The 25960-nt window shown below is 39.2% G+C and overlaps 2 protein-coding genes across 5 annotated transcripts in view; one reads left to right on the top strand and one right to left on the bottom strand.

The window, feature by feature from the left end:
• Positions 1–12954, bottom strand: part of dlgap3 (discs, large (Drosophila) homolog-associated protein 3) — a 156886-nt gene extending 143932 nt beyond the window's left edge. For all 4 annotated transcript variants that reach the window (XM_020623869.1, XM_020623868.1, XM_020623871.1 and 1 more), the window contains exon 1: positions 12812–12954. The gene's annotated coding sequence lies outside the window, so the exon portion shown is untranslated. The remainder of the gene's footprint in view (positions 1–12811) is intronic.
• A 7291-nt stretch (positions 12955–20245) lies between these two features.
• On the top strand, positions 20246–25932 carry gja4 (gap junction protein alpha 4). Its single transcript, XM_020623857.1, has 2 exons — positions 20246–20329; positions 22594–25932. The coding sequence occupies exon 2, from the start codon at positions 22603–22605 to the stop codon at positions 23749–23751; it is 1149 nt and encodes a 382-aa protein (XP_020479513.1). The 5' UTR covers positions 20246–20329; positions 22594–22602; the 3' UTR covers positions 23752–25932.
• Positions 25933–25960: the final 28 nt, after the last annotated feature.

Here is a 25960-nt window from a genome sequence, read left to right on the forward strand (position 1 = left end):
GGTTTGATGGGGCCAACAGGACAACGTCGTCTGCAAAAAGCAGAGACGAGATCCTGTGGTCCCCAAACCGGACTCCCTCCGGCCCCTGGCTGCGCCTAGAAATTTTGTCCATAAAAATAATGAACAGAACTGGCTGTGGGTCTCAGTGTCTGGTGTTGGGCTAATGGTACCACAGTCTAAGAAAGGGGGTAGGACTAGATAAGTGTATACTTCTTCCTACTCCCTTTCAAGCATGTACTATTGGAATGTTGTGATGTCTTATGCGTATTGGTTGAAATGTCGAATCAATATTGTTTTTCGCAATATCAATTTTCTTAGTTTTACATGTTTGGAAGAAACTTAAATAAATTACTGCTCCCAAGTAATAAAATTGAAATGTATGGTGAAAAGTTTTTATCACAACTTGGTTAAAAAAATCCTAGTTTGGGCTAAAGTCACTCTTTCATTGGTGATATTCACTATCATGTTTAAAGTACTTAGTAGAAGCTGGAAACAAAATGGTTAAAACAAACCAGTGTTGACTGTCAGTAGGAAATGGAAAATACACATCTAACAATTGTTGAACCATCAAGCCATCTTGACCTTCCTTGCCTGCACATTTTGTGACTTTGTAGCAATGTTACACTACTGTCTTTTTCGTTCCAGACAGACACTAGACATCTTTGAAACTTAAACATAAACATGCAGTATCTCAGCATTTGCTGAAAAGACTTCTTCTAAGGAGGACAGTCTCTTCTGCTTTACCCTAAGAGTCAGCTTTCAGTATGAAAGTATAAAGCTGGCTTATGGGGGAAAAACAAAAGATGACTGCCACTGTGTCCCTTACCTTCTCGTCGTATCAATATTGCAGGCGTGCAGGCTGGCGTAAGCACGTCACCATCAGTAATGCCTGGCAACAATGCCTTAGGGATCTCCTGCATTATTCAGAGCTTGACAAGCACTGGGCTTTGCCATTATCTATTTAAATCTGAACACAAGCATGTCCCCCCTGAAAACATGCACTCGCTAACATGAGATAGATAGAGCTGTGGAGGAGGCAAGGGACAGCTTGATGTAAAAGAGGCAGGAAAACATGCAGTGGAAGAGTTATGGGGAGGCAAATATGTTATTGTTGGGGGGAGGTGGGGTGACAAAGAGGCAGAGAGATAACGGTCACAAAGAGATGAGGACAGAGGAGGGGACAGAATTACGCATATCAGCTATTAGAGTAAAACAAGGAGGTTAGACAAATGTAGTAAAATAAAAATGTAAGACAAAGTCTAGAAAACCGATGACAGTTAAGAAATGATAGACGTATATTAAGAAGGATTTAGGGAAATAGGCAGAAGATGAGATGGGAGGAGTGGATGATGAAAGAAAGAAAGAAGGAGGAAGGAAGGGTGAGTGAGTGTGAAAAGAGACAAATGTAAAGTGAGAAAAGTCAAAAGACAGGGAATAAAGAAGACAAGATAGGCAGGGAGGAAGAAGAGAGGAGATGAAGAACTGAATGAGTGACTGAAACTGGCAAAAAAGAAGGAAATGCGTGTAAAAGATTTATCAAATGGTGCAACTTGAGGACAGAACAAGAGTTAAATGAAATTAATAGTCATCATCACATGATGTAGCATTTAAAGACTACTCCTCTATCATTACATATCTCCCTCACTCCACTCTGTCAGCTATTCATCAAATGACTGCCATCCCTTCATCTTGAGCCATCGATGCAATTGCTCATCCACTACATTAGGCTATCATCCCATCCTCCTTTATTCATGCTCTCCCCCCTCCCAAATTTTCTTCCTCTGATCTGTTTCAGGTAAAACAAATCCCTCTTATGGGCAATGAGGGGAAAGCTGTGTTTAAACCACAAAAACATCAATCTTGTATCAAGTTTTCTAATGCTATTCCCATTTACATGCTACTGAGGAGAGATCATTTCATAGTGAATTAGTTTCTTTCCACGATTTTCCATGAATCAAGCTGTGCTCTTTGTGAGTGATTAGTGTTATAACAACAATGCTTGTTTATTTGTTTTTAGCTAACACAACATTAAAATGTATATGAATGAGTAAAAAATGCAATTATCTGTCAGCATGCCTGACTAATTAGCTTTCTTACTACAGTAGTAGCCTAGCATTATTTTCAAAGTCATGAAGGACATAATTATCTGAACACATTTTTTTGTAGGATTAAATAAATAATATAACTACAGGTTAGATTAGAAACTCCTCTTTATGGGAATGTGAGGAGGAGGCAGTACTGATCCAAGTCGAGAGTAATGATAACAGCTCTGCCCTGCTGTTTATTTGGTTTGGGAAAGTTTACACTCCAGCTACATTAGAATGATATAAAACATCTGATTTGGAACACTGGCTACATAAGCAGAATAGAATAAAGTTTGTGTTTTTGTGATGGACTTGTTTTGTGTGTGGTTTCCGAAAAGATGGACAGGTAGCACTGATGAGAAAGGACTTTGAAACAAGTGACTGCTCAGTTGTCTGCAGCTGTCATTAGAAGACTGTGACAGGACCAGATAGGCAGCATGTATATAAAAAGGAGTGATCCCACTGGATTTTGCATTTACAGAGCATTTTTGCAAATGCTTATATATAAATAAAAATCTAAGCCACTTTCTTAGTGATTCTATTTTCAATACAAAACTGGTTTTATCAGCAGGAGTGTCAAGCATTAAAATTTTTGAGGGGTGCACAATTTCACAATACCATTGTCATAAAAGCTTTAAATCAATCATACTAATTTGCAACATAGATTAAATTCACAGAGGAGTCTATTGATTTGTTCTCTGATTTATATATGTTCATCTCCCAACCAAACCAGCAATCATCTGCTTTAGCTGCTATGTGCATCCTCAAACTACTTCCTTCAGTAGGGACACACTGAAATTAATTTTCACATTCATTTACATATAACACCAATTATTTACATCCAATATTGTATTTAATAGGAACATAGAACAAGCAAATGTTAGGGAAAATACTTTCTTCTCAGGGGTAATGGCAGGTTAGCTGCCAACAGTGTTGATAAGTATGAAAGTTTGCATTCTCCTCATTTTTAATTTGCCAAGTATTCTGTATCATTACAAGACTACATGTCTGGGATTTGTATCAAAATTGGTGTAAATTCACTTATGATTTTAATTGTGGATACACCTCCTTCCTTATACACATTTTGTCTACTTCTGTGTGAAACTGAAGTTTCAAAAATTACTGTGAATGTTGAGTGCTAAATCTCCCACTGTCATCACTGTAAACTGTAGTTGCATGTAATGCAGGGTAACTAAGGGAGCCGCAGTTAAGTGATCTATAATTTTAATACTGAAAAAGACATTTATGTAAGCTACATGACCTCTTAAAATTGAAAAACTTTTTGCTCATTATACTGTGATTCTGATGCAATAATCCACTGATTGTGTTTAATTTCTGTCTTGATTAGTAATTTTATGACATTTTTCGTTGAAGCAATAAGTTCTATTACTGCAACCATGCAGGAAAAATAATGTTTTTTTTTTGCAAATGGGGAACCAATTGCTTACTATATATTATTTCTTCTTGCACTAAATTGTCATGGGAAACATGTTACAAAATGTGTATTCTCTTCATCATATAATAAACACTTAAACAGAATATGTAGTGCAAACACAGTTTTACTTCACAGCATGTCTAAAACACAACAGGGGGTGTGTTGGATTTATGTGGTATTCTTATGGTAAGGGCTTATACGCACAAAACAACAAAACAAAAAAGACACATTCACACAAAAATCAAGTCACATTTTCTATAGTAAATAAATTGTTGAACTCTAATTCTCCCCATTCTGAGTCATGGTCATCAATCATGACATTTATCAATTCATCTGTGATGAAAGAAGGCACAGTTGAAAAGACACACCACATCCACTCACACAAACACACAGTCCTCTATCAATATATGAATAAACGTATGCTAATGTGCTTCCTTTCCAGAAGCACTTGAGCCACAATCGTCAAATCAGTTTCTCTCATGCTGTTTCTCTCTTTCTCTATGATTTTAGCGTGAAATGCTCGGTCATCATTCTGCTGCAGCTCTCCATGCATCCCATAATCATTGCAGCACTCACTCACTTATTCTGTCAGTCAGAGAGGACTAGAGAGGGCCAGCTGACACCCAACACTCACCCACCCTCTGCTCTCCCCAACCCCTCACAAACACACATATCAACGAACGCTCAAATAAGTACACACAGTCGATCAAAGGCAAACAAAACCCCAGTGTACAAAGACACGCATGCAGAAAAGCCAATTCGCCTGGATAGGGATGGGCAATGAACTTGGGCCTGGGGCTTGTTAGGGTGGAAAGGGGGAACAATTTCATGCCCAAATGCATCAGAGAGGAGTACACTGAGAACTCAAGCAAACATTTTTTCTCCCAGATAGGTTACAGCAATTATCCTTGCCTCTTTAACCTTGCACTCACCTGCAGGCTTTGTTTTAGGTCCCTTCGATGACTTGATTCAAACACAGGATTTGTTTTGGAGGGTTGGGGGTTGAATGAGTATCTTTCTATCCATTACATAATTGTGAGCAGGATGCATGGTCTCTAGATCTACTGTAAGCATCTTCTGCACAAATCTAAGTTTGATTTGGCATAATGAGGTACTAACTCCACAGTAAGGCTAGCTCCATGACGGCAACAATGTAGGGATGGGTATAAATATGTGAGGGAGTGTGCTAACAATTTAAACATAAGTGTGAAGAATATGAGACAGATACAGGCCCCTTTTATAGGTGTTTGTCTTGTCGCCAACACTCATCGCCTGCCAACCAAGGGAAGGGTGAGAAAGCCCTTTCGACACAGGAGTACAAACACACTTAGAAAATGTCAGTCGTATTATGCACAATTGCAACAGCCTTAAACTTGGTTTAATGCCAATATGCACATTATATTTACTATGCTGACATTAATTATTTAGCTCAATCACTGTCTATGTAGATTGTATTAAGTACCTCTAAAAGCCTGTTAAGGATTTGCTTTCAATTTCAGAAGTAATAAAACTAAATAAAAGTTCAGTTAGGAACTACCTCTCTCTGTGTTTTCCCTTTTCCACCTCCAACTCAGTCAGCTGTCTGAAGGCACAGTGAAAAGATGCAATGAATGGTCAATCAATTGAAAATAAATTTGCATTAAAAATGAAATGAATTTCCAGTATTTTTATAATCATTTATTTATTTCCATCATATGTCAAGCAAATATACCACCTGTCCTCTCACTCCAGCTCATCATATGTGACAATTTATTGCTTTTCTTTGTCATATATGTCAGTAAAGCAAATATCTTGCATTGTTATTTGGACAAAATAAGTAAGATATCACCATAGACTCTGAGAAAGGTATATTTTTTATAATATTTTAACATTGCACTAACATTGCACACAACTAATTAATTAACAATAACCAAGAAAATAAACTGTAGATTAAATAACCAAGCCTTAGAATGAGAGTGAAGAGTTTTGCTGTGTCTTGAAGTAAAAGTCCAAATTATTTTTTTTCCACTGATGAAGCAGTGCCACAGCTTGCAGTGACTTGAAATTCTCCCTGCTGAATCATGAATACAAAAGAATTGTAAACCATATTGAAAAGCAACATATTAATTGCTTAAAAAAGCTCAGGTATGCTCCGTGCCACCTCTCTCTCTATCCCCCGCTCCCTCTCTCTCCACTATTCTCTTGGCAGACATAGGCATCCCAGGTATGCGGCACAGCTGCTTCCAACCCCAGCTGATGAGTGCTGACGCCATAAAACTGTCAGACGAACGCCATCCCAATGCCAGTTATTTCTGTGTTGTTTACGCAGTGGACAGAGGCATACCTCCAACTTCTACTCTCGACTTAACTACTGGACCAAGTGAGACTGTTCTTTTATCTCTCACATATCTACTCCTTCCATTCTCACCTGTGGGTCACTCGGCGATGGATCCTGGTACCAGAGCCTAACGGCGCACCCAAGTCATCACTCAACTCCATCTCTCACCAGCAGAAGCCGCTCCACCAAGGCGGGACCTCAACGGTGCATCGATCCTACGCTCGCTTGCAGGAATCTCCGTGTTCCCCCACGTCCAAGCCTCCTGCACAGACACAGCGGATCTACGTCTCCTAGCCTGTGACTGACCCTCCTTTTGTCTCTTTCTCTCGGGCTGTACACTCTTCCTCCTGCCTCCGCCGCCATTCAATCTTCCGAGTCTGGTGACGAGCTGAACCCCTAAACTCCACAGGCCCGGATATGATCCCCGCTTATCCCCGTCGGCCCGGACAGCCTATTACACATTTTTGTTTCTGTTCCCTTCCGGGGAAAATACATTTTTGAGCCGCTCCCTGCCTACCTGAATCCCATTGTTCTTACTCCGTTCACTCTCTCTCCCCCCTGTTGTTGAAAGAGCAAACATTAACACTCACCTGTATGCATCAAAATTAAGGTGACTTTCCAAAGTAAAATAGGGATTTCTCAGAAATTGAAACGATTAACAGAGGAATGCACAACCTTCAGTGGTTTTTAGTTTTTCAGGAGGATTTATGTGAGAATCAATATTCTTCACTTCTTCACCAGCACCAGTGTCTCGATTTCACTGAGGAATATTTCTATATGGCTCATTGCATTACTGCCTCCATGAAAACATGATATATACAGTATGATCTAATTACCAAGCACTCTTGATATAATTTCGCACTGCGCCTCCTGAACAGTTTGGGACAGACTAGTAAATCAAGTTCCAACAATTCTGTTTCCTACATTTCCCATAATGCAATGTTTTTTGTTAGATCTTACATGTGTGGTAAACGCCTGTCTTTCAAACGCTATGGACCTAGTTTTTAACCCAAATATCTCATAAATTTGTTGTTACCAAAGCCAAGATAACTGATGACAACATCAGTGTGACATCATCAGGGCTGTTATTGCTCTCTTCAAAGCCACATAAGATATTCTGTGACTATTTTTACAGACCGAGTAACACTACATATTCAGTGAACTGACTTTGATGTGTAAAATGTAACTTTTTTTCCTAATCTGTGCACATTGTGGAAAGGTGAAATTCATACATATGCTATCTGCTTCGTATGTTCAATGTTTATATTATCTGGGAGGTGACAGTGGTGCGGTGGGTAGAGCAGTCCTCTCCCAACAGGAAGGTTAAAGGTTTGAACCTCGATGCCTGCAGTCCACATGTCCTTGGGCAAGACACTGAACCCCCCATTGCCCCCCGATCGTTAGAGCCATCAGTTGAGTTGGCGCCGCAGATGGCTGCCTTGGCCCTGTACCGGAAACAAATTCTTTGTGTGTAACATACTTGGCCAATAAAGGTGATTATCCTTATTATGTATTTGTGCTGTATAACCATGTTTTCTTTTCCTCTGACAGCTCTCCCAAACAGTTCTGTCTCCCAGACACCACAACAATTTAGTCTCTAGACACGCACCTAAAACGACTCAGTCGTTAAGGGACATTGTTGGCCTTCAAAGGACTGAAACACCACCGAGGGGGATAAATATCTCCGGCTCAACACCAGTCAGTCAGAACTGATGAAGCCTCTTGGATGAGAGGTGAAACATCTTCAACCTAGAAATCTAGTCCAGTTGATTTTTTTTTTCTAAGTTTTTTCAGCACACACCTACACACTTCACACACACACAGATCCACTCTCTATTGACACGCACATACCCTGTTACCTACACAGCCCAACTGTCTGGCCCCAACTGCCTATCTAGAAGATACCTCTGAAGGCCACATACCTAAGACACATTTCTGATTGGTTCGAGCTGCGGTGATAGTTGACCGAAGTTATGCAGAACCTGACTAACTTCTTTCCTTTGTCACTCACTGGCTCTTTGCACTGAGTGTATAACCTCTTGAGTAAGATAGTGATGTCTTATGCTGTTGTCTGATTTGTTTAGTAAATTAGAGAAAGACTACCTGAGAACCTCTTATTGGTTTTCACAACATATCACATTACTTTATTTCTTGAAAACTGTCTAAACATTTCTTTGTCTCTGCTCACTCTTGTGGGAAGGAGAAGGTACGAAGGACCGAAAAAAATGTTTTGACTTACAGCAGGACATTTTCTGCCTTGTTAAATGGGATATACCGTTCAAGGTTCAGAGGTATGTGTCAATCAAGATATATGCAAGAACAGGCATAATGATTAATTAGATGGAACATTGTGGGTGTGGTGTATGAATGTTAACACTTTGTAATAATTCTTTAGTACATTACTTGTGTGGTGTAGAAGAGAATTATTTAAGAATGTAATTATGTAAGAATGTTAACACTGTTATAATTTTTTAGTATGTTACTTGTGTGGTGTAGAAGAGAATTATTTATGTAGAGATACTGCTTGCAAACCAATGATGGTAAGATGATGTCATGGGGTAGGACTGGATAAGTCTGACTTCTTCCTACTCCATTCAAGCATGTACTAGGTATAAGCAAATTGATATTGGATTATGTGTATGTGTGTTGTCATATCAACTGTTTTACACTGTCTTTACATGCTTGAAAGAATAAATCAAATCAAATCAAATCAAAGGTTCAATGTCAATTCACCATAGCTGCAGGTCATACAGAAAATTGAAATACCGTATCTCTCTCACCTAGTATTGGGTGCCATAACATCTAGGAACTAAAATAGAATAAAGTAGAATAAAAATAGAATAGAATAAGAACTGGATTGATGTAATTAGGATAAATCTAAACGGTACAGCCAATAAGCTGTGACAAACCGAGTAGTCAGTGACAGTAGGAGATTGTCAGATGGTTCAGCATGTAATGCAACTACTTGAGTTTGCCTGGTATGTGATGTGTACATGATTAATGTTTGTCTACAACTAGCTCAAGGATAGTGGAGTTTTCATCTACTGCAGCATTCATCCAATAAGGAATCTACTCTATATTAGAAAAACCATGTACCTGGTTATTTTAGCTTCAGTAATGTCTGTAGCAAGCAGCTAATCATCTCATCTATGCCACCCAGTAAACATCCTCCTTCCTTCTGTTTGGCTTTGTGAGGAAGATACAGGACAGGCAACCTTTTACATGATTAATATTACATCAACTGATTACATCAAAGGGAAATGTTATACTTACGGCAGGAATATTAGCAAGACAAACAAATTAAACTATAAATCAGTCATGGTACCTTCAGAACCTGAGTTGAATAATACACCACAAGGAAAAAAATCTTCATCCTGCTTCCTTAAATGCTCTTGTCTCAATCCACACCAGATCTCACAAATGGATTTGCATCTGTCTAACAGTGTAGTTAACCTCACATCTGTCATTAAAAACATATTTTGATTTGTTTTAACTGCAGTAACATTACAGGTTTAATGATATGGCTACAAAAAATGGCTTTATATTCATAAAAGCTTACTGGCTGATGCCCAGCTCAACTAGAAAACATCCTTAAACCGAATTCTGACAGAACATATGCATAAATTGTGCCCATCTGCCACTTGCGTATGTGAGAACCCAATAAAACCATAAGCACTAGAGTTGGATCCTCTTTTTTGATGTGAGATATGCAAAATGGCCTCTTTATGGGTTAGCACTCAGCATGGTTTATTAGAGTCAGGGCTGAAGGGGAAAAGAGATGTAGAGAGATGAGCAGAAAAGTTGATAAGAGGGGAGAGAAATATGCTATCTGTCTACACGAACCTGTGTGTGCACTCTTTTATCTGCACACTACTTCCTCAAATTGTTCTCATATGCAGCACCCATTCATCTAATGCACTACATCACCACTGAGAGCTTCTCTTTCAAATAACATATCTTCTGTGTCCTCCGTTTTCAGACAGCAGTCAGTTTTAGAGGCAACTGTAACAATATGAAAACACTCAAAGCCCTTCACCTTGTCATCCAGACCACTATTACTCTCCCACTACTGCAGGATTTCAGCATGGAGCTTTGATATATTGAAACAAAAAGATGGTAACAAAATGCTTTGTTGCAAAGGGATACTGTATCAGTGAGGCATTGTATTTGGAGAATGTTCAACCCCCCAGAGCAGACAGGGAAATCTAATATGTGTTATTCAAAGATGGTCTACAACTCATTATATGGTACAAACATGGTATAAACATATCTGCTTAACCTCAGGATAACAGTATTGTCAGTGCATGTTAACATGCTGATTTTAGCATTTAGCCTCACACTGTCTCTATGGTTGCAGTCTCAGTTTTGTTGTCAGTCCTGCACACATAATAATCAAATCAATGTTCAGCTCAATTAATTAATGTTCTGAGGTGTTAAATATTAACCAAAATAATATATCCTGTCAAATAATGGAAATTATGTCACTTTGTCCTCAGAACTTGTTTCTTATTCAGACACTGAATTGGTGCCTCTCAGTCTCTGTGGCCATTATATGTACTGTTGTAGATCTCAAATATGTAGATTTTCCCACCACCTGCTTCATTTATCCCTCTGAGAAAACAGGAACCTTAAACAGGCACCAAGATGAACTCTTAATTACCATGAACATCATTATCGAGCCTCTTATGTGATGGTGAAAAGAACTAATGGGATTTGTGCAAGCCGTGCTGATGCACCAAAATGAGCCCTGGCACATTCAACCCTACATACTCCAAGAAATGTCCATCCCACACAGTCATTTCTTTTTGTGCTTAGTTCACAAAAAGAAAAATCAATTTTAAGGTTGAATGAGACTTGATAAGTCACAGTGAAGCAGCATTTTGCCGCACTGTATTTTCTTGTGAATGAAGCACAGACTTGATTAGACACGAGGACTGAGTTTGTTCAAAAAACTGCTTTCAAAAAATTTGCTGTGGTTTTATTTGCCATTTGAACTTTTTTATTTATGCCCACATTACAATGACTTATAATTAAAAATGAAGATCTCATATAAATACTGTAATTTCTTCTGCATTTATGGCACACTCTCTAGCTGTATATTTTGATAGTATGTATAAGTTAACAATGTGGGGGAAAATCATCTTATTTTCACTGTAATAACAATGTTTTGTTACATGTAACTGTCTACTGTCCACTGCTCTTTTCCATCTAAGGAACAAAATGAGCAGTATATCCAGCTGTATAACAGAACCTGCTGTTTCATCACACTGTTTTCGCATCTGATAGATTTTGGGCAGAAAACTGCAATTGATTGAGTGTGTGTGGAAACCAGCTCTTTCTGTAAACTGCATGAGCAAGTGCACAACATGCTCAGGAATTAAACCAAGAGGATGGAGGAGGGAGTCAGCTGGATATGGTGTATTCACTCACCATACCAAAAACAAAAAAAAAAAGAAAGAAAGAGAAAAAAAGAAACACAAATTTCATCTTGAAGTTTGAATCATTTCAAAGAAAGAAGGGTCTGAGTATTCTGAGCTGGTGTGCTATTTACCAAAGGTTGTTGCCCTGCTATAGCTTTAATAATTCATTACACTAACACTAAAAACTACAGTATCTGCAGTCAGTCAACACCCCACTTTGTGGTCCAACATTTGGTTTCATGTATTCAGGTCTGGCGGCACATGGTGTTGGATGCAGGGATGCAGTTTAGGTAAATCACAGATGACATCAGAGCGCTTTAATGCACTTGGGCTACCGTCCACTTATAAACATAAATGCACAATACACACTCACATACACACACTTATGGCAAGATGCTGCCTGGTTCATTAGTAATCAGAGAGGTAATGCTCCTCGGGCTCATTCAATTAACTTAATATGCATTAGATTAACACAGCTCAAGCTTATACAGTCTGTGGTTTACCCATCATTTTCCACAATTATCCTTTACATTTAATTTTTTACATCACACATTAATGAGAGGTGTAGGAAATCACGTCTGCACATGGATCCATGTCTGCATTCATATCTGGATCTTAGTATCCAGTATGAATCTCAGTAACCAAAAAAATCCAAGTAGTGTCATAAAAGGGCCCAAAGAGGCAGCGACATGGGGGTTTTTCGGGGGGGTGGGGGGGCAGACTATTCGTGTGCAACCAGATGTTAAGAGGGAGAATGGTCACCATCTTTCAAATGAGCGCCAAACGTGCCTTAGAGCGATTTGGCTGCCCTGTTAAATCTCTCCTTCTAATAACTCAAGCGCACATACTGATGAATGTGCAGCGTCCTGAACGACTCCACCGTTACCCCGCCATCAGCAGTCCCCCCACCCCTGGAGAATCCCGCGACCGGGGTGGTCCTGAAAAATATTGTCCTCGCTGTCCCAAGCGCCATACTCGTACGCGCATCTCGTGTGATTAACTAAACCACTGAGCGCCTCTGCTTTGCAGCGTAAATGCTATAGCCTACTTATGCAGACAGCGTGAGTTCCTCTCCGGGACACACACACTTACACATTTAATACACACTACACAGCCTATACGCAAGGCGCTCTTTCACGGTCAGTGAACATTTATGCATGAATGATCACTGGCTTTCACTAACTTGTCTTCACTAAGCGCCATGCGAAGACAATTAGATGCTTGTGTATGTGAGTGAGTGAGTGAGGGGGTCGTCCTGCAAATGGCGCAACTTCTCTTTCTCTCTCTCTCTCTCTCTCTCTCCTGTTGTCAAGTTGACACAGCTGAGAGCCCCACTAACACCAAATCAATCAGTCCCAGATGTTTTATGGATGACTGCACCACTACAATCCAATATCTAGTCGTTATCTTCACCGCATACAGTAAAAGACAAAAGCCACATGACAGCCTACTTACACGACACGCACCGATAGTGTGCGTTCAAATAACATTTGCACTGGAGCACCTGCACCGTCAGCCTTTTACCCATCTCCAACAGCCTCATGAGAGTCCTTACCTTGAAGTCGAGCTTTCTTTACGACGTTTTCACTGAACGTAACAGAAACACACCCCTATTCCGCAGCGCCTTGATCGCTGTGTGGATGACAACGGACGATGGAGGAACAGCAGTGAAAAGCATCGGCTTGGAGGAACAGCAGTGAAAAGCATTGGCTTCTCTCTCTCCATCTGTGGTTCACAAGCAGGGCTCCCCACTGAAACACTACTGGCCACCGATTGGTTCACGGTATCCTCGGTGCCCCCTTTCTGCTGCGCAAGGAGGGGCCAAACACAGCCCTCTGGGATTGATAAAACCAACACAATACAAATAAATCGATTTTAGAAGCCATTCAGCCTAATGTCTATTCTTTTAGATGAGTGGTGTAAATTTCAATTTTATTCAGATAACCATGCCACATTCCTACTACTTTGTTCCTGCTTTAAATGTTTATATGACACTGAGGGACATAATTTTAAAAGAAGTTTAACTTGTTTCATTGTTTTAGACACTCATAATAAGACAGTAATGACTGTAATACAACATCATTACTGCTTGATGTTACAAAGAGAATAGGGGTTGAGGCAACTGTCCTACTATAGACTATTTCTTTAGTTGTGTGTGGTATCAGATTGGTTAGAACATAAATCAGGGCCGAGCATTCTGAGGCAGAAACCGCTTTCATCAGAGCAGCCACCCATTCTGAATACACCATCACATCAAGCACTTAACTTATAGTACTGTAAATGGGTCAGCACAGAGAGAAGGAGAGAAAATAAAGATTAATTTTCACTAAACCTTGAGGCAATATCATGATTGCATGGGTGCTCTATTGCACAATTGCAAACTAGACGTGTATAGATGCAAACAATGACCTACATTTCTTTTTCTCATGTTGTTGTTAGAGTGCTCTCCTACAATATGGAGATCCTCTACATCAGGCTCCCAACAAGCATCAGTCAACTACAACATGACACCTGTTAAGTCAAATCTCACCCCTATAAAGGCTTGATGAATCAGAAAATTGGTAAATTTGATGTGCACTTGTCTCATGTGAAGCAAAGAGAAGTCGGGGGGCAGCCAACTGAATAGGCATGCTATCCACGTGTGAAACCGAAAGGACGCTTGTAGTCAGTGCAGCAGGACTCACACAAGCTTTGACTACAGCCACAATGTGAAAATATTCAGTGTATTACATAGTAGCAGCTTCCATGTTCTCTTTCAGTTCACCTAAGACTATTATGTGCAGGGTTCATGCACATACTAGCACACCTCAACTCAGCTCCCTGGTTTAATTTGCAAAAAATAGTTTACCCCCTTTCACCACTGATAACTATTCATAACTCATTAATTTCATTAATGAATGTGACTGTGGGGTCTAATAAAAAAGTGGTATTTTGTGATAATATAATCAATTGTTTTAGATGCAGCTTGTTGTCTTTGTGACCACTTACTGGCAATCAAACAGTATTTACCCATGATTTGACTATGACAGCATTTTTAAGACAATTCAACATCTTCCAATTGTTAATAAAACACACAAACAAACTTTCTTTTGGGAAGTATTATGCAAATTTATTGTAGTTTTCACTAGTGTTGTTAATGTATTTTTGACTAAAATTGTCCTATGATACAGTGATGCCTGAGGGATAGGAGCAGCTTAGTTACATCAGTGGCCTTTCAGCACCATGGTCAGTGACAGTGATACAGGCCACTGTGTGAGACTGTCAGTGTGTGTGTCTGTGTTTTCAGCTGTTCAACCAAGCTACTGAGACCAGAAATAAACATGTTTACTGCCAGGATGAAAGCATTAGCATGTGTTAGTCACCCTCAGATAAGAGTTGAGACTTAGCTAAAATCTACTGTGTTCGGTGTCAAAGTTTAGTGTTAAACTTCATGTCACACCATCTGCCATGTTGAACACACTGTGGTCACATCTGCCTTTGATCACTTTATAAGGTGATGCTTCAGATCATACACCTTGCTGGGAACTGCTTACATGGAAGGCAGTGGATCGATACACATGTACATATATTTTACCACACACCAACCCCAATAGTGAGTCCAGTGGTCACAAAGTCATTGCTGATGGATAAGGTTATGATGATTAAACAAGCCAGCTCCTGATTCTGACATTTAGTACATCAGCATGCAACACTGGGCTTCAAGCTTTGCTATAGCTGAGTGTTTCATTAACACAGTGCATTAATGCTCATGTACCATAAATGATGGGAGAAAAAAAAAAAGCTTTAAGATATCAGCCCCATTATGTTCGTGGTGTTCACTTCTGTCCTAGTCAGCTTTGCTCAAAGCTCAGCCATGGCACACCATTTTCCTACATACACTCTCTCGCAATGGAAGACAGCCTAATGAATATTTATTGGTTCACTGGGTCAAGGTGTAATATCCACATTTTCAGTGTGACACAACACTCAGTCTCACCCCTCATGTATGTGGCAGAGCATTCATCACCAGGGTAGAATTGTTTACAGCTCAGCCTCACATGACCTACTTCACAGCCTGCTGGCAGATCTGTTTGTATTTTTATTAGCACTCATTCAATGTATGCTAAAGTCAGGTGTCAGAAAGCCCTGACCTTCACTCACTATGAAAAAAGTCACTTTTGTGTCATAGGAGAACTTAGAATTTTTTAATTTATTTTATTTTAACCCTGCTACCCTACCAGTTTTCTGCAGGACTTTTGCTTGAAGTGCTGAATTGCCATGGTCAAAAAATAAACTAAAAATGCTATTTTCTGTTCCAGAAACATTGGCTTGATTGTTATTTGAAAACAAAAATATATTTATATTGTTTTTCTTCTTTTTTGTGCAAGTCCTCCAATTTGAAGGCAATATTAAACCCATATCTTAAATAAGTGAGTAATGACATTCTTTAAAAATATGCTAATTACAATATTACATAAAAGCCCAATGGAGGGTTTCCCCTCTGCCATGTCCTAGGTTTACTGTGGGCTGGAGTGTATTATCCCCTGCTGGACCAAACAAACAGATCACCTTCAAAAAACTAGTCTCTCGGTCGATCCCCAGACAAATGTGATGCGCTATAACAACGGCTCATCCCCTCTGTGCTTTGTGATATAAGGAAAATTGCTGGTTCACTATGTCCCTTTTTCCTAAAAAAAAAGCTGCCATCAGCTGCCAGCGTGCACATTCATGGCATCACTCCAAGCTGGCTGAGATCAATAGTGTCTGTCAGGGAGCGGTTCTTAGATGTAAGAAGGCTGGGAGACACATGCTAAGTAAACCAAGGAGGAGATCTAGGAAATTTTCTGATTTTATATGGACCCTGATTTCAACAGGGAAACATGGCATTCTGTTTACACATGGATTTGGAGAAGAAAAGACAGAAGAAGAGAATTGGCCATTGTTTGGATATTATGACTTAATAAATATTAAGAGCTAAGAGCCAGAGGTGTAGTGTGATATCACCCATTTCCCATTCAACTTCTGTCTCAATACATATATGTGTGTGTGTGTGTGTGTCCATCACTTCAGAAGATATATAAACAGCTCTGCCAGTTTTGTGCATAATTCATCAGACAACATAATGCCAAGCAGAGAAGCCCATAATTCATGTAGCTTTGACATCTTTACTAACCAAGCAGCACTGATAGATACACACCGATGTCTGTGCTGGAAATTCAGTGTTAACATATAGTGAGACTGATATAGTGAGAGTGATTCTTTTGCTGTCCAATACAAGCCTACACCCACATAATACAGACACACAGTACTAGGTTTACAGTATATTATCTAATGTAACCCTTGAAGAAGTAGTGCCATTTTTTGTGGTCTTATAGAATTATTTTACACAACATAGCCTGTGTGGCTTTACTGTTCCCCAGAGACATATTTGTAAGCTAAAGATATACCAGTGCAAATTATATTTTAAGTAAGTGGCACTTTGATAACATTAGCATGCTAACATGTTAATGTCACAATATTGATAATGTTCACCATCTTAGTTTGGCTAAATGTTAGCATACTAAGATTTGCTACTTTGCGCTAAACAGAGCAGCTATATCTGGGGCAGAATATTATTAGTTTGCAGATATTTGATTGTGAACCAAGGTAGGCTATTGAACAAACCAAACTTTGACCAGCGGAAGTCAAGCTCTCAAACTTCTTACAATTAATCCTGAGGGGGAGTGTCTGTATTAAATGTAACAGCAATCAATCCAACAGTTATTTAGACATTTCTCTCAAAACCACAAATCTCATATCGGTGCTAAAGAAAAAGTCAGGAGATCACCAAATTATTAGGATTCATCCTCAGGGAACCATGAATGTCTGTGCAAAACCTTGTAAATATATATAATATTATGGAAAGCTATTCAATAGATGTTTGATATTTCACTGAATAAGTGAATATTTTGATATGCTAGTGGAAAAGTCAGGGGCCAACCAAAGTCAGTAGGAGTCATTCTCTGGGGACAGTAAATATTTGTACCAGACTCAGATGAAATCCATCTCACAGTTGTTGAGATTTTTTGGCCTGGATTAGTGGTGGAATGGTTAAAATAAAAAATAAAAATAAAAAACCTGACCAATTTCAATGGTTCAAGGCATATATATGTTGTTTCAGAAAAAGCTGAAAAAATATAAATTTATGGAACTTCTGTACCAATTGAAAAAGTTTTCTCTACAGCAGGATACATTGTTACTGCAAGTAGATTGTGTCTTGTGTCCAAGAATGTGAACAGGAAAATAGAATGCAACAAAGCAATGTTTTAAAGAGTGTGTGTTTGTTTTATGTTGCATTTTATGTTGACAGTGAAGAAGTGTTTATGTTCATTATGGTTTTGGCCATTATTTTAAGGCAAATATATAACTTTTTCTGTTAAATCAAAAGCATGTTGAAATTGTGAGTGCCCTCCCCCTGCTTTACCAAAATCTTATTGAACCCAGTGAAAAACTGAGGCCAAAACCATGGTATAAGCCGAATCATAACTTTTGTGAACTGTTCCACCTCTTGTCTGAACCAAAGTAGTGGAATGACTGACCTGCTGCTAATGTTGCTAAAATATAACATTTTCTAAAAATTAATTAAAATGAATTCTTCAAAGAACCACCATTCCTCAGAAGATAAACAGATAGTGGGTAGAAGGTGTTCGGCCTGCTTTTCTATAGGCAGTACTTGCAGGATATCATTTAGGAAAGCAAGGATAAGGTTGATTTAACTCTCCCTCCATTACTTATTCATGTAAAATGAAATCAAAACATCCGTATCATTTTTTAGCTGTCAGATTTTGCCCTTGTCTAAAGGTATATGTTGTCTAGTAAATGGATCGTGTCATTTTGTTCCTTTAGCTTCTGCTTCATTTTAACCCATGAGTGTGCATCTAACTATATGGTTTGTCTTGTGGGTTTCACCAGATTGACCAGAAGGTTTGATAGTTTTTCTATCATCAAACTCATGTTCCAGCTTATCTCTGAATTCCAGTGTTCCTGTGTTCTGCTTTAATATTTGTATTATTGAGTTCACTGATGCACACTCAGGACTGACTTAGTCATAAAATAGAAATTCTACATGTTAAAATGTGTCCAGCACTGAGTTATTGATGGAAGTTGAAATTAGCAATTGTCAGGTTTGCCCGGCTGCGCCTGCCTTTCTCACCTCCCTCTCTTATTACTTCTGTCTCGGTTTTCTCCATGTTGCTCCTTGATTTACACCAGCTGCATTCACTTAGTCCCTCACCCTACTTATACCCAGCTCACTTACCACTCTGTTGCCAGTTCGTCATGGCTCTCAGGCTTACAACCAGCGCAATTTCTCGTCGCCTTTATATATTCATATATCCAGTTTTGATTTTTCTCCTCTTGTCTGCCCACTCTGTTTCCTCCTCTTGACCTCCTCCACAGACAGTTACCTACAGGCCATTGCTCCTCACCACCATTCCAGCCTCCACCAGCCAGGTCGGTACACAGTCACCAGATTCCATCTGCTTACCGCCTGTTTCTACCCTGTCTCCTCAGCCATGTCCCACCTCTACCGGCCAGCTCAGGAGTGACCCCAGCGTCCGCAGCTAGGCAGATCTCATCCATCACTTCGTTGAACCTTTTCAGTAACTGATCAACACCCGGTTATCATCCCCGTATTTCTGTTTAGCCTTTTATCTCACTACACTTGTAAATTGTCTGTATAGCCAACTGTGTGTGGGCCTTGACTAAAAACACTAGATAGGCTGCAGAGTCAAAGCACAGAAACAAGCTGAGATGTAGGTGTATAGTTTGCAGCAAAAAGACAGTCCTGTGCTAAGTGTATCACATTTGTGATACAACAATAAAATACTACCTCTAAGTTTGTTTTATTTTACCATATTTGAATGGACAGAACTGAAATTAATAAATACTAACCGGGGTGGTCAGTGATATACAAAATACACTTAAATCAACAAAATACAAATAGATCACTTTGAATCTCTTGCATCTGGCCATAACTTACATATTACTCAAACGCCTATGTTTAGTGAGTACAAAATGTAGCCTAAACACACACACATATGGATGCTATACAGAAAATGCATGACTCAGTATTACTGAGCATGTAACTGTCTCCATTCTAATCGTGGACAAAGTAGCCCACTTAGATTTAAGAAAAGCAACAAGGAAAAACTCAATTACAAGTAAATAAAAGTAAAAGCACATCAAAATTATGCTAAAGTACAGAAATTGATTAGTTTTTTTCCACCAGTGCTTCATCCTGATATTTACAGAGCAAAATTTGACATAACATCCTAAATTATTTGGAGTGCAGTATGTATTTTAAGACAGTAGCAAATCTAGATGGTTACAAACATAAGTGTTGTTGTTATTATTACTATTATTATTAAACAATACAAAACCTAAGCCAAAATAGGGGAACAAATCGATTTTAAGTCTACAACTCAAACAGACCCACAGTTTCAGAGGGGTTTCATTCTTCAGTGCATGGTGTGTTTCTTGGAAATAAGGTGACTGGCGCCACTGCCTGGTGTGATGGAAAAATTACACGAGTGTGTATGACAGTGGGACTAATTAACAGTAAAACTAGTTAGCCAGTTAGGTCGCTGAAAAGACAAAGCTAGAAAGCGGTTTGATGATGGATGATTGAAATGTGTTTGTAGGCTACAAGCTAATGTAATGTTCATGCACTGACTGTGAATTAAATATATTGTTATTTTAATTCCAAAAACATGATATTTAAGACAGGCTCTCTCTTTCCACTGTATTATCCATTCTGTCGACCTCTAAACTTCAAATCACCGATATTCCCGTGTTCTTCGTGCAAATTGGTGGCCGCTAAACAATGTTCACGTCCCACAGCAGTTAACCAAGACCTACTTTTAGTTCATCCATCCCATTTCCTGGACGAAGTTCCTGAGGGAGGACCAATAAAGCAGGCATGGGAAAGTTCTCCCTACTTTTTCCGATTACATCGACTCTTTTTAAAGAAGGAAAACACAAACCAACTCTAGCTGCGTGAGCCACCACTTTATGGAGCGGGGTGGTATTAAGAGTACTGAGACCTGCGAGAAAGGTTAGAATGTTTTGTTTTTTTTTTTATTAGGAGAAAAACAGATTAGGATTGTTTATGGGTAAAAAAATTACTTGGGTTGGTGTAATAGCTTTTCATATTTCCCTGTAGTTGTTTGTGAGTGAAATGCACTGTCCTGTGTTTAATAATTTTTAATATCCCATGATATTAGATTTATATTTCGTCATACCAGTTATAAGGTGGCTAGCACTTTTTATTGACTTTCAGTAATTGTACAGTACTTTTTACGTTTTGCATTCCTTTAGCGAATGTGTCTGAACTTTTAAATGGTTTTTTTTTTTTGCAGAAATGATTTGTCTGCCTTGATATTTTTGTGATTGATTAGTATTTTCTGTGCTGCAGTTGTGTTTTGTAACCTAATCTGATTTCTTTGAAACAAAATAAGAACTTAAACTTTGCCAGTAGTAACCCAGTGAGATTAAATTTACTTAAAAAGTAGATTTTTCAATAGTCATGTGAAATGCCTTCTGTCACCTGTAGTGTCTGTGGTACTAATCATTTCTTGGCAGCAGTGTTTTATTGTATTTTATAGTGTGATATATGCTTACCTTTTATGGATTTATGGTCTTATTTTTATTTTACAGCTATTTTCTTATCTGGTATGGTGAAGTATATGTTGATATTCTGTGGTAGGCCCTGTCTTGTAGCAATAGCAGTAATCCTCAAGGCAATAATCCTAGAAAGTGAATCCATCCATCCAGTTATCATTCTTGTAATTGTTTGTCAGGACAGAATTGATGACGCTCATTGTCTAGTCATATCCTGTCAGCAGGGTTTGGAGTTTCACTATTAGCAAAGGTTTTTTTTCTCAGGGGCAAAGAAATAACAGAAAAACACAAATAGTTTAAACAAGTAGACAAGTGTCACAGCAGTGCTCCAGCTCCCCAAACACAGGATGTTTATTCAGATGTGTGTGTGTGTGTGTGTTTTTGAGTGTGTCTTCTCGACAAACCACTGACTGTGCCAGTAATCATTAACAGTTAACCCCCCACTTCAAATTTCTCATTACAACACTTCAGTCAGTCACTTTGTATAGTTTGGATCTACTCTAATTCATATGTAAATCCAAAAACAGAACATACTGTATAGAACCAAATAGTTCTGTATAATCTAAATGCTTTAGTGGCCCATCTTGGACTCATTCACTTCAGTTTTGCTGTGAACAGTGAACATGTCCACTATTTCCATTCATTTTAACAAATTTAAGCAACTTGTGTTTTTGTTTTAGTTCATTTTAATGTATGAGGAGCTTTGTTTTTTAAAACTTGATGATAAGCTGGAGCCCACCCTGATAACCTTGTTAACTCATGGAAGAAGCAATAGGGGTCTGTAGTCACATTCATATGTTTCTCAGTAAAAGACACCCTTATTCTGAAAAGACTTGAAAAACTCAGATCAATTGCTGCTTATTCAATAGATGTTTGATATTTCACTGAACACCTATGAATCAGCTGTGCATTTATGAGAGCACTTGAGAAATAAAATATAGCAGTTAGGTGATAAGTGGTACATTCAAGCCAGTCTGTTTAGTAATGTAGCACTAAATGAAAAGGGTGTACTACTATATATGGCCTGCATAACAATTAGAGCTAAACCTGTAAGCAGGTATAACAGGGTCCAAGCATTGTTATTCAGCATTTTTCTTTTTTTTTTTTTTTTTTTTAGCAAAATATGAAAAAAGGCATGGGTTTTAGTCTGTCATGCACAATATTTGTAGGGGAAAACTATTAGAGACATACATGATGAACAGTATGTGTAAGATTTGGTTCCATATTGAGAATGACTGTGTGGGCCAAGGAGGTCTTCCAAAGCGATGCTGAAGAATCAAATGCTAGTATTCAAAAGTATTCAAAAGATGTTTTCTAAAATTGGTAAAAATCATAATGTGTGTATATATATGCTAATGGTCTTATACTTGTATAGTGCTTTTCAGCACACTCAAAGCACTTTTACACTGCTTGGCCATTCACCTATTCGCATTTACAAACATTCACACACTGACGTTATCAACGGGAGCACCTTGGAGTTCAGTGTCTTACACAAGGACACTTCAACATGTTGACTGGACAAGCTGGGAATCGAACCGCTAATCATCTGGATAGGAAACAACCTCCTAAACCACAGTCACCCCTTAAACAGTTAAACAGATAATTTCATTTTCCTTGGGTTAACTCTAAAATCTTTATTTCTCAGATGTTCTCCCTCATCTACCTATGCACACTAAATCTAAAAACTGTCCCTCTTAGGAGCAGAGGATGTCCAGAGCTGACTGGTCCTTCCTGGAGCACCTGCTGGAGGAGGGCCAGGAGTATTCCACAGGCATTGGCCGTGTCTGGCTTACTGTACTCTTCCTGTTTCGTATGCTGGTACTTGCAACAGCTGCAGAATCTGCCTGGGATGATGAGCAAGCTGACTTTGTCTGCAACACAGAACAACCTGGCTGCACTGCTGTCTGCTATGACAGAGCCTTCCCCATCTCCCACTTTCGCTACTTTGTCTTCCAAGTCATCTTTGTCTCCACGCCGACTATCTTCTACTATGGATATGTGGCTATAAAGGCTAGGAAGGACAAGACAAAAGAGGAGGCAAAGGATGACAAGCAGGCAGAAGAAGGTGGTGAAAATAAGGGAAGAACTACTGTGATAGAAAGAGACAATGAGAATGTAACTAAAGGCAACATAGAGGAGAAAGAAGAGGGTGGTGGGAAAGGTAGAAAGGCAGAAAAGGTTCCTCCTAAGGCTCCTAAACTGAAAGGCAGGTTGCTGTGTGCATACGCATTCAGCATAATGTTAAAGGTACTGCTAGAAGTTGGCTTCATCATTGGGCTGTGGTTCCTCTATGGTAGCTTCTTTATAGCGGCAAAGTTTGAGTGCTCACGGCCCCCTTGTCCTCATACAGTGGACTGTTTTGTCTCTCGACCCACAGAGAAAACCATCTTCACCATCTATTCTCAGGTGATTGCTGCCATCTCCGTGCTTCTCAACCTTACTGAGCTCCTCCATCTCCTTCAGCTTGCCATTTCCCATCACCTGGAGAAACGCTACCATACCCAGCAGCAAGACTACCTATTTCTGTCTGAGCAGGTACCACCCGGGCAAGAGACTCCTGAACTCCAAACAGAGGTGTCACAGTCTTACAAAGCAGAAAGCCATGTTCATCTTCCCATACAGGGTGAGGTCCCATGCTACCCCAACCCCTGTGAGAGCTATAGAGATCTGGCAGTAGAGATGAACTGGGGTCCTGGGGAGACTGGGAGCAACCTGCTTCCCAGTTATATGAATTGCATGGGGACTAGAAAGACATCACATTCCCCTAGATCCCCTTATAAGAAGCATGCACACCACACTGGGAAAAACACTAAGGGTGCTCATAAGGGACACTTAAAGCAGAAACATTATGTATGACACAGTTAGATGGGGCATAAGTTTTTTATGAACGTGAAGGCTTTGTTTTTCATCTGAGTCTTCCAGGTTATTATAAATGCTATCCTACACATGACAGGTGAGTGTCAGGGAGTGCATGGTGGAAGCTGAAATGAGTGGAAAATGAAGAACAGCTATTGCACTGTGAACTCAATGCCTCAGAGGCAGGTAGACATTCAAATGGAGATTTACCAGATAAATGGACCTGTTCAAAATGAAACATTTTGAGAACATTCCCTAAGGCGAAAAAATGAGACTCCACAATGAGAAAAGATTACAGTCATTAGATGCCTTAATGTTACATTTAATAGCTTTTAGTGCTGAATGGGACAGTAAAAAAATCACTGCGAGGGGGGTCTGTGGCAGATCTAGGGATACTGTGTGAGTGTGCATGAGAGGAAATGCAGTGGAAGAATATTTCTCTGAGACTTTTGTTGTAGCCCCTAGAATTGTATGAAGCCCATTCCTCTTCCCGTTGGTTTTGTCCACACTGTAGAATGCACTGGTCTCTGGATCATAATCAGCTCCCAAGAGGATAATGGCTGCATAGATGCAAACAAGCACACACACACATGCACAATTTGACCTAGTGAATCTTAGTCACTTGATTTGGGAAAATGAACTGGGAAGACAGTGAAAAAGAAAAGGCTATACAAGCCAGGGAAATTCTAGGGTTTGTAGGTGACTTAACCATAGTATGTTAGCTATGAAGAAAGAGAAAGAGATAAGACCACTACATAATTGATTATGAGAGCTGAATAATGGAGCAAAGTCATGCATCCAGTCTGAAAATTAAACATTTTAGTGAGCTTGAGAGAGAATTCAATAGTGCATTAGTGATTGCACATTGAATGGACTTAAAGCGGTACATAAATGTGCAAATTCAATAAAAAGACTAATTATGTGAAAATTGTGTTTAATGTTTAAGATATTGTGCATCAATATCAGTGTTAATATTTATTTGAAGAAAAATGTTTAACTATTATAAATTTATGATTACACTGTCAGTTCATGATATAACAGGATCCCTCAGGAAAAAAAAATAAATACAGCATTATCCAAATGCTACACAAAATGTACTACAAAGACACCATTAAAATTTAAAATAACTGCATAACTTATGTAACTTATTTGTATAACCAATATTGTGACCTCAGCAGTTTTTTTCCAAGTCCAATGCTACTACTACAAAGCTGGCTGGCACTAGCAGACCCCCTAGCCTTAGGACAACATACTAGTACTCAACTTGCCTTGAAAAAGATCAGCTGTGGTCAAAATGCCAGCTATATCAATAAATTACAGAGTTAGTGTGGGGTCATTATATTTCTGCATCATATTACCATGACCATCGGATAGATGCTCCCTTCCATGTATGTCCATCTTTTGTGTATATCATGATTTTATTCCATTTCCTTTCTGAATACAGGGGTGAGATTTCTATGTACCAAACATGTCTCTGAAGTTTGTATTCCTTCTGGGTTCATCTATACACTATGATAATACAGAGACAATCACTCAAAAGAAAGTGCTTTGGGAAAAATAAAAAGGTCAATGTGTGGAGAAGCAGATGAGCCTTTCAGGGTAGCGTGAGCATAGGCTTCTATGGGAAAAAATGAAAGAAAATAACTTAAATTTGAATGGCTGTTTTTTTTAACCTGCATTAACTAAGATTTAGCACAAATTTGGATACATCAAGTATAAACTTGTCTAGACCCCCCCACCCCCAGCTCCACTCTGCTATTTTCAGGCTTTATGTTTATTTCTTGCCCTTTGTGGCCACTGTTGTTAAATCCATACCACACTTCTTCCACACCCCTGCTGACCCAAAGGCATAAGATGCATTTTCCAAAAAAAGTATGGCTCATTTCAATGATGGACCATGGAGGCTCCCTGTACAGGTACAACCCAAGGCAGGAACATACAGTATCTGTCTGTTAGACCCAGGAGGCCACATTCTGTAGCACAGAAAGAGTGCGACAAAGAATGAGGCAAAACCAGGGTTAACATCAGCTTGGCATTTTGGAAATGGAGAGCATTAAACACATCCTCTTCTTCTTCTTTCGACTGTTCCCGTTAGGGGTCGCTACAGCAAATCATCTGTGTTAGGTGGACTAACTCTATCCTCGACATCCACTATTCCTACCCCAGTTAACTTCATGTCCTCTTTTAGCACATCCATATATCTCCTCTT

The sequence above is a fragment of the Monopterus albus genome, unplaced genomic scaffold (genome assembly GCF_001952655.1).
Source record: "Monopterus albus unplaced genomic scaffold, M_albus_1.0 scaffold313.1, whole genome shotgun sequence".
Taxonomy (NCBI): domain Eukaryota; kingdom Metazoa; phylum Chordata; class Actinopteri; order Synbranchiformes; family Synbranchidae; genus Monopterus; species Monopterus albus.